This window comes from Mesoplodon densirostris, chromosome 7 (assembly GCF_025265405.1).
Source record: "Mesoplodon densirostris isolate mMesDen1 chromosome 7, mMesDen1 primary haplotype, whole genome shotgun sequence".
Classification (NCBI taxonomy): Eukaryota; Metazoa; Chordata; class Mammalia; order Artiodactyla; family Ziphiidae; genus Mesoplodon; species Mesoplodon densirostris.
The window spans coordinates 56,077,172-56,090,516 of NC_082667.1; the positions used below are offsets into that span (position 1 = coordinate 56,077,172).

General features: G+C 54.7%; 1 protein-coding gene across 3 annotated transcripts in view; it reads right to left on the reverse strand.

The window, feature by feature from the left end:
* Positions 1–2,932: 2,932 nt before the first annotated feature.
* MYO7A (myosin VIIA) overlaps positions 2,933–13,345 on the reverse strand; it is a 96,027-nt gene continuing 85,614 nt past the window's right edge. For 2 of the 3 annotated variants that reach the window (XM_060102962.1, XM_060102961.1), the window contains exons 39-48: positions 12,297–12,452; positions 11,639–11,744; positions 9,968–10,081; positions 8,824–8,911; positions 8,538–8,644; positions 6,224–6,409; positions 5,745–5,861; positions 4,527–4,610; positions 3,322–3,441; positions 2,933–3,022 (exon numbers count right to left, since the gene is read on the reverse strand). In XM_060102962.1, coding sequence (XP_059958945.1) covers positions 2,933–3,022; positions 3,322–3,441; positions 4,527–4,610; positions 5,745–5,861; positions 6,224–6,409; positions 8,538–8,644; positions 8,824–8,911; positions 9,968–10,081; positions 11,639–11,744; positions 12,297–12,452 — 1,168 coding nt within the window. The remainder of the gene's footprint in view (positions 3,023–3,321; positions 3,442–4,526; positions 4,611–5,744; positions 5,862–6,223; positions 6,410–8,537; positions 8,645–8,823; positions 8,912–9,967; positions 10,082–11,638; positions 11,745–12,296; positions 12,453–13,345) is intronic. The other variant, XM_060102963.1, reaches the window with a different exon arrangement.

The following is a 13,345-nucleotide window of genomic DNA, read 5'->3' on the forward strand; positions in this document are numbered from 1 at the left end:
TTTCGTTATTGAGCTGCATGAGCTGCTTGTAAATTTTGGAGATTAATCCTTTGTCAGTTGCTTCATTTGCAAATATTTTCTCCCATTCTGAGGGTTGTCTTTTGGTCTTATTTATGGTTTCCTTTGCTGTGCAAAAGCTTTGAAGTTTCATTAGGTCCCATTTGTTTATTTTTGTTTTTATTTCCATTTCTCTAGGAGGTGGGTCCAAAAGGATCTTGCTGTGATTTATGTCATAGAGTGTTCTGCCTATGTTTTCCTCTAAGAGTTTGATCGTTTCTGGCCTCACATTTAGGTCTTTAATCCATTTTGAGCTTATTTTTGTGTATGGTGTTAGGGAGTGTTCTAATCTCATACTTTTACATGTACCTGTCTAGTTTTCCCAGAACCTCTTATTGAAGAGGCTGTCTTTTCTCCACTGTATATTCTTGCCTCCTTTATCAAAAATAAGGTGACCATATATGCGTGGGTTTATCTCTGGGCTTTCTATCCTGTTCCATTGATCTATATTTCTGTTTTTGTGCCAGTATCATACTGTCTTGATTACTGTAGCTTTGTAGTAGTCTGAAGTCAGGGAGCCTGATTCCTCCATCTCCGTTCTCAAGATTGCTTTGGCCTTCAGGGTCTTTTGTAGTGAGGTGGATTGACCTAGAGTCTGTCATAGTGAAGTAAGTCAGAAAGAGAAAAACAAATACCGTATGCTAACACATATATATGGAATGTAAGAAAAAAAAAAAAGGTCATGAAGAACCTATGGGTAAGACGGGAATAAAGACACAGACCTACTAGAGAATGGACTTGAGGATATGAGGACGGGGAAGGGTAAGCTGTGACACAGCGAGAGAGTCGCATGGACATATATACACGACCAAACGTAAGGTAGATAGCTAGTGGGAAGCAGCCGCATAGCATAGGGAGATCAGCTTGGTGCTTTGTGACCACCTAGAGGGGTGGGATGGGGAGGGTGGGAGGGAGGGAGATGCAAGAGGGAAGAGATATTGGAACATATGTATATGTATAACTGATTCACTTTGTTATAAAGCAGAAACTAACACACCATTGTAAAGCAACTACACTCCAATAAAGATATTTAAAAAAATTTTTTAAAAGGCAACCTCTCAGGAACTCGGAAGGTAAGTGATGCAATCTTTAGACCCTCTGTGGTCACTCAGGCTGACAAAGACTCGGGGATGAGTGCCAAAGTGAGTCAGAGAAGGAGAGGTGGCATGGGCACAAGTTGGGGGTAACGATCTCATCCCACATGCACATCCTGTCATACAGTGTGCAGTGGGCGCTTCCTAATAGCTTGTCATTGGCTGATTCCCCAGTGGGGTGATGGGCATAATCCCATGTCCACTCAAAGGCATTTGGTTTTGAAGGGAAACTAGAGCTGAGAATACCTGTCTGGGAGCCCAGCGTTAGAAGCAGCAAGTTGTGTTCCATTATGTGCCCATCAGGTATTCACACTCCTCCAGGGCTCCTATTCCCATGTATATGATGATGTGTAGGGGCAGACACCACAGCACCTTCCTCGGGGCTCTGGTGTGTCCCGGGCTGACTGTGGAGTCATGTGAACACTGGTGGGGCAGGGCTGCCGCAGGGGGCAGCGCTGTCCTCCCAGAAAGCAGGGCTGTCTGGTTTGGGGCCTCCACTCCACCAGCCAGCCCCTCCACCTCCCGCACAGGCACCTGGAGAGAACAGGAATAGCACTCCCTGTGGAGTGGTGTGTCACCTACATGCAGGTGACCCCAGACCCTTGAGTGTGTGAGGGCAAGTGGAGCTGGGCTGGCTGTGCTGAAGTACCAGGGGGGGCCTTGAGGACAGATCACAAACATGCCAACCTCTCCCCTGTCATTTCTCTAAGCGCTCATCCCAGCCACAGCCCAGCAGGATGCCCACCCCCAGATCACACCTTCCCTGTCTGAATCCCCCACCCCTGGACCTGCCCAGGTCATGGCCACACTTGTATGTTCCATCCTGGTCACAAAGTAATATTTTACAGGCACCCACTGGACGTAAGGATTCATCCCAAGGCAGCATGGTTCCTGAGGTTCTTGGAGGTTTCTTGATGAGCCAAGGAGATGTTTCTGGCAGGATGCAAGGGCCACTCTTGCTCCACTGGCCCTAGGTAAGGCCCAGAAGCTGGTCCCCCCTCTGGATCTCCAACTCATCCACACTTAGGTCACCACCTCCCAGGGCAGCATCCCCTCAGCCTGCCCCTTAAGCACCCCCAACCAACCCCCAGACCCAGACCAGCTTGACCCTGCACGCACAGACCAAGGAGACAGTTCTATAGGCCACTCCCCCAAAGGGCCCTGTCCTGGCCCCACATCCTGCCCCTGCCCCTCCCCGAGAAAAGACACTACAGGGCCAGAAGATGGAACACATGCTTTATGCCTGAGGTGATCAGGGGAGCCTCAAGCAGGGGCTCAGCACTCACTCACACTAATATATAAAAGTGGTCTGTCTCCCTCACCCCAGCTGAGGCTCCTGGACTTAGGGGAATTAAGCCAGTCCCTTAGGCTTCAGAACAATCTTGGTTTGGTTGTTCCCAGCATGAAGAACTCGATAGTCCTCTTTGTTACCTTTCCTGGTGGCGCACAGAAAGTCAAAAGAGGTCACATAGTAGGGCTAGTCTGAGATAAGAACGACATCCAAGGAGCACAGGGTTTTACAACTGGGAAGGCCACAGCAAGCCAGGACTAGAACCAACCGGGTGCTTCAGGGGTGGATGGAGGGGAGTTCTGCATCCCGGCGAGGCCGCTGCACTGGAAGAAGGGTCAGAGGCCACAATGGTATGGTCAGTGGTGGCCAGCCGGCCCAGCCTCCCTCCCTCGATGGCAAAGGTCTTCCCCCGGCTGCAGAGGTAGCTGATGGTCCTGAGCCAGCTGCTGCCTAGAGAGCAGGCACAGAGCCAGCAACACCTCCCCACTGTTCACTTGCCACTCCTGGAGCCCCGCTGTTTGCTCATGGCCGTGAGCATCTGGCTAATATAGGAAGTCAGGAGGTCATCCATCTTGTAGCCCTGGAAACAGCAGCAAGAAGATAAACAGAGCACAGATGTAGGACCCGGCCGCCCACTCAGAACACAGCTCCCAGCAAACTGCAGTGGACAGAATCCCGGACAGAGGCAGATCCTGCCCCCTCCTCTGGACTTACTTAAGTCTCCCCAGCCACACAGCTGAAGGGTTGGCTTCATCCAGCCAGACATCTAGGGCTCTAAGCTGTTGCGACCTCACATTAAGGCGCTAATTTGTGGGTCCCTCAATTGCAGCTGCAGGTGAGGCAGGGGAGCCCGCCAGGCCTGGAAGGAAGAGCTCTCACCAGTGACGTCTCACAGAGAAGTTTGCTCCCGCGCACCAGGTTCCCAATGGTGATGTGGAAGTAGGTGTTGCCGCTGCTCCAGTTGGAGATCTTGGTGAAGGGGTGGGTGGTCAAGATGTCCTAGGGGAGCAGAGAAGTGTGAAGCTGCACGGCCTGGACTGTCTGGCCTCACTCTCCTCAGCTCCAGCCCACAGACACCACCCACGCGAAGGACCTCAGACTCTCAGACGAGAAAAGGAGCAAAGGGTAGAGTCCAGCTGTGCTATGGAGCTGCTGTGGGAAGCAGATGCCTTCCCCCTCCAGGCCTTGGGTGGGGCCAGCTGGTGGGACAACTAAGAAAGCCCAGGAGGCCGTCAAGTGTATGGGGCCCGGAACTGGAACTCTGAGAGCCTGAAGGAACTGAAACTGTGGTCCCAGATGAGATGGTCCAGCAGAGTTGGAGGGGGGAGACAAGAAGACACAGACTTGGGGAACACAGTGTGTGGCCTGGGTAGAGAAGAAGCCCAGGGAAGTGCCTGAGAGGGAGACCAAGGGGAAGATGGTGGTCATTGCCCCCTTCACCAACAGCCCCAGTCGTACCCTCCTGTGTCAGTGGTAGGGCTTGTCTCCTGGCCCCCTGGGTAGAAACTGCTCAGGCCCACAAACCTGAGCAGCAGTTACCCCAGTAGAGCCTCCCACCCTGACGAATGTGGACAGAGAGCATTCTGGAAGGAGGAAGTGGTTGGTAGTATCCAATGACGCTGAAAGGCCAAGCACTAAAGAGTGATTGGATTTAGTAGCGAGGGCTTTGTTAGTAACTCAGCAGTTTTTTGTGGGTTTTTTTTGCAGTACACGGGCCTCTCACTGTTGTGGCCTCTCCCGTTGTGGAGCACAGGCTCTGCGGCCATGGCTCATGGGCCCAGCCACTCCACGGCATGTGGGATCTTCCCGGACGGGGGCACGAACCCGTGTCCCCTGCATCGGCAGGCGGACTCTCAACCACTGCGCCACCAGGGAAGCCCGTAACTCAGCAGTTTTGATGGAGAGATGAGAGGTAAGGAAGTAGACACAGCAAACACGGTCAACCTCTCAAGATGTGTGGCCAGGTGGGTAGATGAGGCGAGGATGGTGGTGGCTGATGGGGCCTCTCAGGGTTTGAGTCTGGGGGCCTTTGTTAGAAGTGCAGAGAAGCCCACCCCCGCCTCCTCTTCCCTGTCACTGCTCACCTTGGTTCTGGGATCAATGAGGCTGACCCCATACTTGTTGATGGCAATTAGAAGAATCTCAGGAAAGTTTGGCTCTGTAGTTTGCTAGTTAAAAAAAAAAAAAAGCCAGAGATATCAGGTGGGGAACCCAGAGCAGGAAATATTATAAACATTTGGGGCAGGAGTGAAGCCGCCCCCAGCTGGGCTTAAGTCTACCTCTCCTGCTGCCTGCTTGATACCAGGGGTGCACTGGTGCTCGTGGTCCTGCCACGACCCCATGGTTTCTATCAATACCTCTGCTGGGCCCTCAGAGCTACACCCAGTCCCTTCATGGGTCCCCAACCAGCCCGGCAGCAGTTTCAGCCCTTCTGTCCTGCTTCTCTAGGAGTCTCTGCTATTGCTCTCTCTCAGCCCTAAAGCCTCTCATCTCTAAAAAGCCTCCTTGAACCCTACACCTGCCTCCAGGTGTACCTACCTCTCTCTTCGTTGCACAGCCAGGCTTCTCAGAGGGGCCCCCTCCTCAGTGTGTAGCACAGCCATTCCCCCCTCTCCATCCTGACCTATCCCCTCACCCCAGCCACTTCACCATTCTCCTGCCTCTGGTCCTGCCCCTCAGATCCACCCCGACCCTGAAGTCAGAGTGGGCTCTGGCCCCATCAGTCATCCCTGTGCAGAACCCTCTTGGCTGGGCACCACCTGCAGGCAGCACCCTGCCCGCTTCTCCTGCTCACCGACCTGCTGCTCACGCAGTCTGCTCGCCCCACGCCCCACACCCATCCACACTCACCCACTCGCACTTCCTGCCCAGGCCTGAGCTCTCACACCTCTGGGTCTTTGCTCGTTCCAGGCTGTCTGCCAGGAACCCTCCCCTCAGGGTCTCCCTGGAAAGCTCAACGTTGCCTCCTCCAGGAAGCCGCCTCAGCCTTTGCAGTCTGGTTGGGCCTCCCAGGTTCTGCCACTGCACTGTCCTGGTGCAGATCATCCCGCATTACTCTGGCCTTTGTACACATCTGCCTCCCCTGCCAGGCTGAGAGAATGGCCCCTCCGTGTCCCAGGACTAAGCCCAGGGCCCAGTACTTAGCTGAGACACCTAGCTGGGACAGAGCTGAGGGCCATTTCCTCCTTTCCTTGCCAGGCAGGTGGCAGAGACCCCTGCAGTTTCCCAAAGTCATGGGGAGGAGTCTCTGTGCCACCTGGTTCCCCCTCGTCCTCTCTGAGAAGCACACACCCACGGCATACCTTCACCTCGAAGAAGGCTGAGCCGAAGGTGGGCCACTTGAAGATGAGCTTCAGGAAGGCCAGCTTGGCCTCCTCCTTGGACTTCCCTGCGTGCTTGTTGAAATAGGCGACGATGGACTGCAGGAGGAGCCGGGGGTGGTGGTCAGAGTCCTCTCCCCTGCCGCTCCTGCCCCATCTGCACTGTCAGCAGCTGTCATGGGCCCTGGAGGGCCAGGTGTAGGATGGGGGTCCTGGAGGCTATGAAGTCTCCCCACTTATACCAGTTAATGGACTCCTGACAGCCCTTCCCTCCCCAAAGCAAGCAGGCCAAACAGTATCGATTAAAATCCGGTCACCATGGTAACCAGGACAGGGCTGAATTTACAGGGGCCACAAGAGATACTTCCCTGGGCTGCTGTCCAGCACCTGCCCCCTTGACCCTGGGGTACCCAGAGAACCATTCAGGGGGCCCCTATTCCCACTGTCTCCCCCATGGTCACCCGCTTCCAGTCGTCAGGTGAGATCTGCCGGATGAGGTCCTGGGGCACCAGCTCCCGTAGAAGCTTGGGGATACTGGGGAAGTAGGACTTGTCCTCCTCAAACTTGGCCCTGTAGATGAGTGCCCCCAGCTGCAGCACTTCCTCCCGCGTGCACTTGTGGTAGCCTCGGAGATACTTGGGCAACTCCTGCCAGAGACAGAGCAGGTCACAGGCAGTGGAGGCCCCTGGAGGAAGCGGGCTCCTTCCCTTAAACAGCCCCCACCCCACTGTGAGGCCGGGTCTACTGCTTTACCCCACATTCGGGCCCACCTGCTTCCCCAACCCCAACCTCAGCTGACACTGCTCCCCAAGGGGGGAAGGCACAGTATGGGGAAACAGCATTATGCCACACAGCTTCAGCACTTTACAGATATAAAGCAGAGCCATAACAGTCCAGTGAGGTGAACAGCCCCATTTCAAAGATGAAGAAACTCAGAGGGACCAGCTGGGGTGCCTGACTGTTCCAGAACCCTAACCCCCTGGGCCTGTCCTTCCTTGGGAAAAGCCTCTCAGGCTGGCCTCCTCCCGTTGTGTTCCCTTGAGACCCACTGATTTCATCAGCAGCGCTAGCCCCATCCCCACCTTGATCTTCCAGACCCAGAACCAGAGTAGCTGAGGATGAGGAGCTGACTGAACGCAAAGATGAAGCCTCTAAAGAAAGGCCAGCACTGCCCACAGGCTCCTGGAACCTTACAGCTGTCTTATCCACTGTCTGAAGAGTAGGAAAACCAAGGATGGCCTGAGGATACACTGCAGATCAGAAACTATCCACCCACCCTTTCATCTACTCACCCATCCATCTACCCACCCACCTGCCCCCACCCATAAGGGCGTACCTACCCACATCAAATTCCCATTAGTTCCCCCATTTGTCCATCCATCCATGTACCAATATCCACTCATACATTCATTCACCATTCATCCTTCCACCCAACCATTTAGTGAGTCACCAATTCACCTATGAACCCATCCATCCAGCCAACAAATATTAAGCATCTACTCTGGGTCAGGCCCTTTAAGCAACAACATATACCCTCCCTACTCTCATGGAACTTGTAGTCAAGAACTGACATTCATCATCAAACCAATGTGTAATTACAATCTTTCTTTGAAGGAATTGTTCCCAGTACTGTGAGAGAATATAGCAAGGTGACCCAATCTAGTCTGGGGGGCAGGGAAGACTTCCCTTAAGATAAGATGATTGAATTGACCTCTAAAAACTCAGTAGCTGAGAGAAAGAAGCAAGGGAGGAGCATTCCAGAAGACAGACATTACGAAGGCACATCTGAGAATCTGAGAAAATGCAGCTGGCGTGAGCTGAGCAACGGAGTATTGGTACAAGGCAATGGGAAGCCACTGAGAGGACCATGGTGACCACCCTGTGGAGAACGGATTGAAGGGGCCAAAGGCAGATGGAGGAGATCAGACAGAAGGTTATGGGCTTCTTCCAGGTGAGAGAAGATGGTGGACCGACCCAAGTTGGTGGAGGTGGTGATGGAGAGACGTGAATGCGTTTTAGAGAGATGCAGGAGGTAAAGTCAGCAGGTGAGTGATTTGGGACATGGGAGAGGTCCATGCTGACTCAGGTTTCTGCCTTGGGGGAGCTGGTAGTTAACGGTGCCACTTACTAAATGGGCAACATGGGGCAAAGGGGAAAGGGAAGAGGAAGATCCTGGGTTTGAAGGAAGGCGGCCCTTCTGGCTCCCAGGCCAGGGTTCTCTCTACCAGGGCAGCTGCCTTCCCCACCACTGGCGCCCCTCCCAGCATCCTGGTCTGTCTGTCCCACAGAACAGTAAATGGCCACCTCAGAAGAGACCACTGAGTCTGCAGTCATGAAGACCTGGCATCAAACCCCACTTCCATCAGCCCTGTGATCCTAATTACATCACTTGATCTCTCTGAGTGTTTCTCTGTAAAATGGGAACAACATGCCTCCTTCTTGGGGTTTGTTGGGAGGACAGATGAGTACAAACTGCCAGACATATAGAGGCCCAGCCTGTGAGCCACCCTGCTGGCTTCCCGCAGGCCCATGCCCTTGCTGGAAAGCGTTTACAGACCCAGGTGTACCAGCAGAATCCCAAATTCAGAGCATAGCCCCTCACCAAGGGAAGGGCCTGAGAGCTCAGCCCGAGGGCTGGAGGGTTGGGAAGGAGAAGGATCTGAGGTTGGGCCACCTCCGGAGACCCCAGCAGGAATGGCTTCCAGGCCATGCTGTTGCCCCTCCTCCTGGCAAGGACAGCTGGCAACCACAGCAGAGAGGCTCTGGGCAGCTCACCTGGTAATAGTGGAAGATGGAATCGGCCATGGGGTCCTTCCCTGGCACCGTGGTGGTCCACAGCTTCTTCATGAAGAACACTTGGTAGGTGAGCGAGGGCACGATTCCTGTGGCAGCGGGCAGTCGGTCACCCAGAAGATCCCAGCACAGAAGGGTGTCCAGCCCAGCACCAGCCCCGGAGGAAGGCCTAACTCGGGCCCCACCCAGGTGGGCCTCAGGTATGGCCCTGAGCCAGGACCTCCTGGCCCCAGGCCTCAGATGATCCCAGGACTCAGCCTCACGTTACCATCCTTGACGGGCCGTGCTTTCTTTATCCAGTCCGTCAGGTGTCGTACAAAGTCGAAGAAGAAGTCATTCTCAGGGACGCTGATGACCTAGGGACATGGCCATTCTAGTCCACTCATTTTAATTTGAGCAATACTGAGTTTTCTGACTTTCCCACCCAAGGCCTCCCCAGCAGCCCCTTCTCCAGAAGAACTCCTGCTCGCAGCCAGAGGGGGTGTCCATGTATCAACCCCATCTTGCCCCGACTGTGCCTGTTCAGTGTCTCTGTCCAGTGACAGTGACTCCCTTCAGTCATTCAACAAAGAGTCACTGATTGCTGCTCTAGGACCCTGGATAAAGGGCCGAGAAAGGGGCCCAGTCCCTGCTTTGGACATTCTCTGGTATCCGTGTCCTGCTCCTCCCACAGGCTCTAAGCCCCCCTGGGTCCAGGACCTCACTGAGATCACCTCTGCGTCACAGTGTCTGGCACAGGGACAGACATGAAGTGAGGAGACGGACATGGATGCACAGGGAACTGGGGGTGAGCAACAGGAGAGAACACCTGACCTGCCTGCAAGGGTCAGGGAAGCCCCCCATGGACATAAATGGGGCAGGGGGCAATGTGGGGTGAAGGCAGGGGCCTGTGCTTCAGAGTCAGACCTACCTGGATCTGAGTCCCTGCTGTGTGACCTGAGATAAGTCACTTAACACTTCTGAGTCCAGGTTTTGTGGTCTGTTAGGTGGGGATGGTCATCCTCCCTTCAAGGGCCTTTTCAGAGGTGAACTGACCTCAGCCTGGCAGCTGAGGGACCAGTCAAATCAACTCTGGAAAGTACGTGTGTATTGGGGCAGGGCAAGGAGCCTAGTGTGTCCAGAGCACAGAGTGCTCCCAAGAGGTCTGTGGCCAGGCTGTGCAATGCCTCAGAGGAGAGAGATTTAGGCATAGCTGCTGCATGTAAGGGGGGCCATTGCAGGGATGTAAGAGAGACGGGCACAATCAGATGCCGTGTGCAAGAGTGCCTCTTCCTCTCCCCGCCCCTCCTTCTGTCTCTGTCCCCACCCCCGCTGCCCCATGAGCTCCCAGGGCGCCAGCAAGTTTCCCATGAGACAGACCAAGAGCAGGCAGATAAGCAATCAATGCCCCCCCCCCCGCCCCCGCAACCCACCTTATCTGCAATTTTGACAAAGAGGCTGAATCCCTCGGAGGACTTGAGGAGCAGCCGGGCAGCGATGTTCTGGCAGAAGTCCTTGGCCTTAGTGCTGGACTCCACCTCGAAGGCCTGGGGGAAGGGGTGGCGGGGGAGCACTTGCTTGGCTCTGGCAGGGCCTCTCCCAGGGCCTCTCGCATCCCCGTGGCTGTGCCTCCAGCTAGACGGAGCCCCCTCCCATGCAAGGTACCCTCCTTCTGAGGGGGCTTCCCCAGAGCTGGGCACCATGCTTAAGAAAAGGAAGAAGTATAGAACCTGCTATGTATGAAATAAACAAACTACAAGGATCTACTGCACAACACAGGGAATATAGCCAATATTTTCTAATAATTATAAATGGAGTACCACCTTTAAATATTGTGAATCACTGTGTTGTACAGCTGACACTCATAATATTGTACATCAACTAAACTTCAATTAAAAATAAATAAATATTTTTTTTTAAAAAAAGGAAAAGCAACTTCCCAGATCGTGCCCTTCCCAACCCTTCAAGCAGGACTAAGCCTTAGGCCTCCAGGGTCCTGGGCCCAGCTGTACAAGCATGAGTGATGGCAGAGGCCAAGGGAGCACAGAAGGGACACAGGGTGATTGTAAAAGGAGAGAAACTGGAGGAAGGAGAAAGCAAACTCCAGATAAGGGTGAGGAGTCAAGAGCCGGGAAGCAGCCCAGACTGGGCTTGAGAGGGACAGGAGAGTCTGGGGAAGCTCAGAGGAGGGAGGAGTGTGATTTGGGGCGTGGGGGGTGCTCCATGTAACCCTCCATAGGGGACAGGAAAAGATTTTAGGAAGTTTTTCTGTCCTTGTGACTAGAATCCCATAGTGGTATTTCTGAGTCTCTAGTCTCTAGACAAGTTTTTAAACTGCTTTTCTTTTCTTTTTTTTTTTTGCGGTACGCAGGCCTCTCACTGTTGTGGCCTCTCCCGTTGCGGAGCACAGGCTCTGGACGCGCAGGCTCAGCAGCCATGGCTCACGGGCCCAGCCTCTCCGCGCGGCATGTGGGATCTTCCCGGACCGGGGGACGAACCCGTGTCCCCTGCATCGGCAGGCGGACTCTCAACCACTGCGCCACCAGGGAAACCCTTAAACTGCTTTTCAAACCGGAAGTTTCACTGTTGGTCTTGTTTATCTGAATGAGATGCTGTGCTGGGATGGAGCAGGGGGTGTAGATCAGCAGCCAGCCTGACCAAATGGGCATGACAAGAAGACAAATGGGACTTCTGCCCAGGGGACCACGGCGTAGGGGACTCACAGGTGAGAAGGAAGAAAGGGTTAGTCTGCAGGAGAGTGGACTCGGGGCAATGGGGGAGGTCTTGGGCTGCGGAGCAGGCAGGCCTGTGCCCAGGAACAGAGCTGGCATCAGGGAGATGACATCAACACAGAGCTCAGCTCAGAGGGAGGGGTGACCTTCCCCAGGAAGCTGATCAAGGAAGTGAGAGGCTGAACCAGGAACCCAAGGGCTCCTGACCCGAGGAGTCTATGGCCTCTTGACTGAGCCCCGACTCCACTGAGGGGCAGGAGGATGGGGGCAAAGGTGGGGGTGGTGGGGAAGAGACATCAGGGCTGCCCCGTGTCCCCGAGGGAGCCTGGTCCTTCAGGGGCACCCACAGACCAAGAAGCCAGAGTCCCTCACCTCATCTGTGTCATCGGGAAAGTAGACCTTGTGGAAAATCTGGGTGGTTTTGTGCTGGATGGCCTCCACCTCCACCAGGTGCGGGGGGTACTTCCGGGACCCGTTTCTGAAAACCAGGGGAGGGGGAGGGGGAAGGGGGCCAAGTCAGGAGGCAGCAGATTCCTGGGGCCATGGGGAGCAGAGAGCAGAGGGAACTTTGGAGACAGGCAAACCCCAGTCCTAATCCCCATCCACCACTTCCTACCGGGTGACAAACTCTCAAGCCTCTAGTTCCTCATCTGTAAAATGCGATGATAAGGGTACCCACCAAATAGGGATGTGGAGGGGACCGAATGAAGCAAAGGGTACAAGTGGGCTTTGCAGAGTATGGAGTGCGGCCCAGGTGTCTGCCTCCCCAGCAGACTTGAAGGTATGAGAAAATAACTTTCTGAGCAACCAGACTCTCAAACTGTCCAGAATGGGTACTGGGCACTGCCACCTTTATCTGCCTGGCAGCTGTGGGACCCCGAAGATGGGTCCCAACCCCAAAGATGGGTCAGGACCTCAGCATCCCCAAGGGACTCGTCTCGCAAGCCAGGGTGGCTGGAAGCCCACCCCAGTGCCCGCCGCCACGCACTATGCCCACTGCCCCCTCTGTCCCTTGCAGCCCCTGCTGTACCTCAGGGCTTTCTGGAGCCGCTGCAGGCAGTCGATGGCGAGTGGGCAGGGCTTGCGGGACTGCAGGAAGCGCTGCACGTGCGGCAGGAGGATGTTGCTGGGCGGGAAGAGCCCTGTGCACAGCCAGAGCAGCTCCCAGCCCCGCTCCTCACTATACCTGCAGGAAGAGGTGTGGTGTCCAGCAGGGCCACCGCGGGCCGATACGCCTCAGCTCCTCACCACGGCAGCACATACCTGCCCTCACCCCCACCCCTGTCTGAGGACCAACACGGACCCACCCCGCTGACAGCCTGATCCCATTAGTGCTACTCAAAGTCTGGTCTGCCAACCCCACCCCAGGCCGCACACTCACTAGTCAGGTGGAGGTAAGGTGCTTGTATCAGAATAAAAATCAGCTGTGTCACCAAGCACTCTGGCTAAGATTGTTTTTTTCGTAGAAAGACTTTCCTATGACGGAAGCAGTGTGTGATTTATATTATGGCAGCAGCTCTTTAACTCATCTGTTATTTGAGTAGCACTACGTTAGGCCAGCCCCAGGACTCCCTCAGGCACTACTCTGAGGTCTGGCAGGAGGGAAGCCTGGAGGGCTTCTAGGAGGAGGTGGCATTTGATCTAGGCTTTGAAGACTGAGGCAAATTCTGATATGCAAAGGAGAGGAAAGGTTTTCCTGGCTGTGGGCACAGAATGTGCGAAAAGATCTGATGCATGGTCCAATGGTGGACTTGTGTAAGAGATGTAGACAGTGACAAAGCTGGCGAGGGAGTTGGAAGTCTGGGAATAAAGGGAGAGGGTGGGGCTTCTCTCAGGCTCTGAGATGAGCATGTGCCTGACATCCCCCTCCTGCCATGGTCTGGGCCATCAGGGAGGCGGTGACACCCTCTGGGGTCCAACACCCCCAGCCCATGAGAGTTTTTTTTTTTTTTTTTTTTTTTTTTTTTGCGGTACGCGGGCCTCTCACTGTTGTGGCCTCTCCCGTTGCAGAGCACAGGCTCCGGACGCGCAGGCTCAGTGGCCATGGCTCACGGGCCCAGCCGCTCCATGGCATGTGGG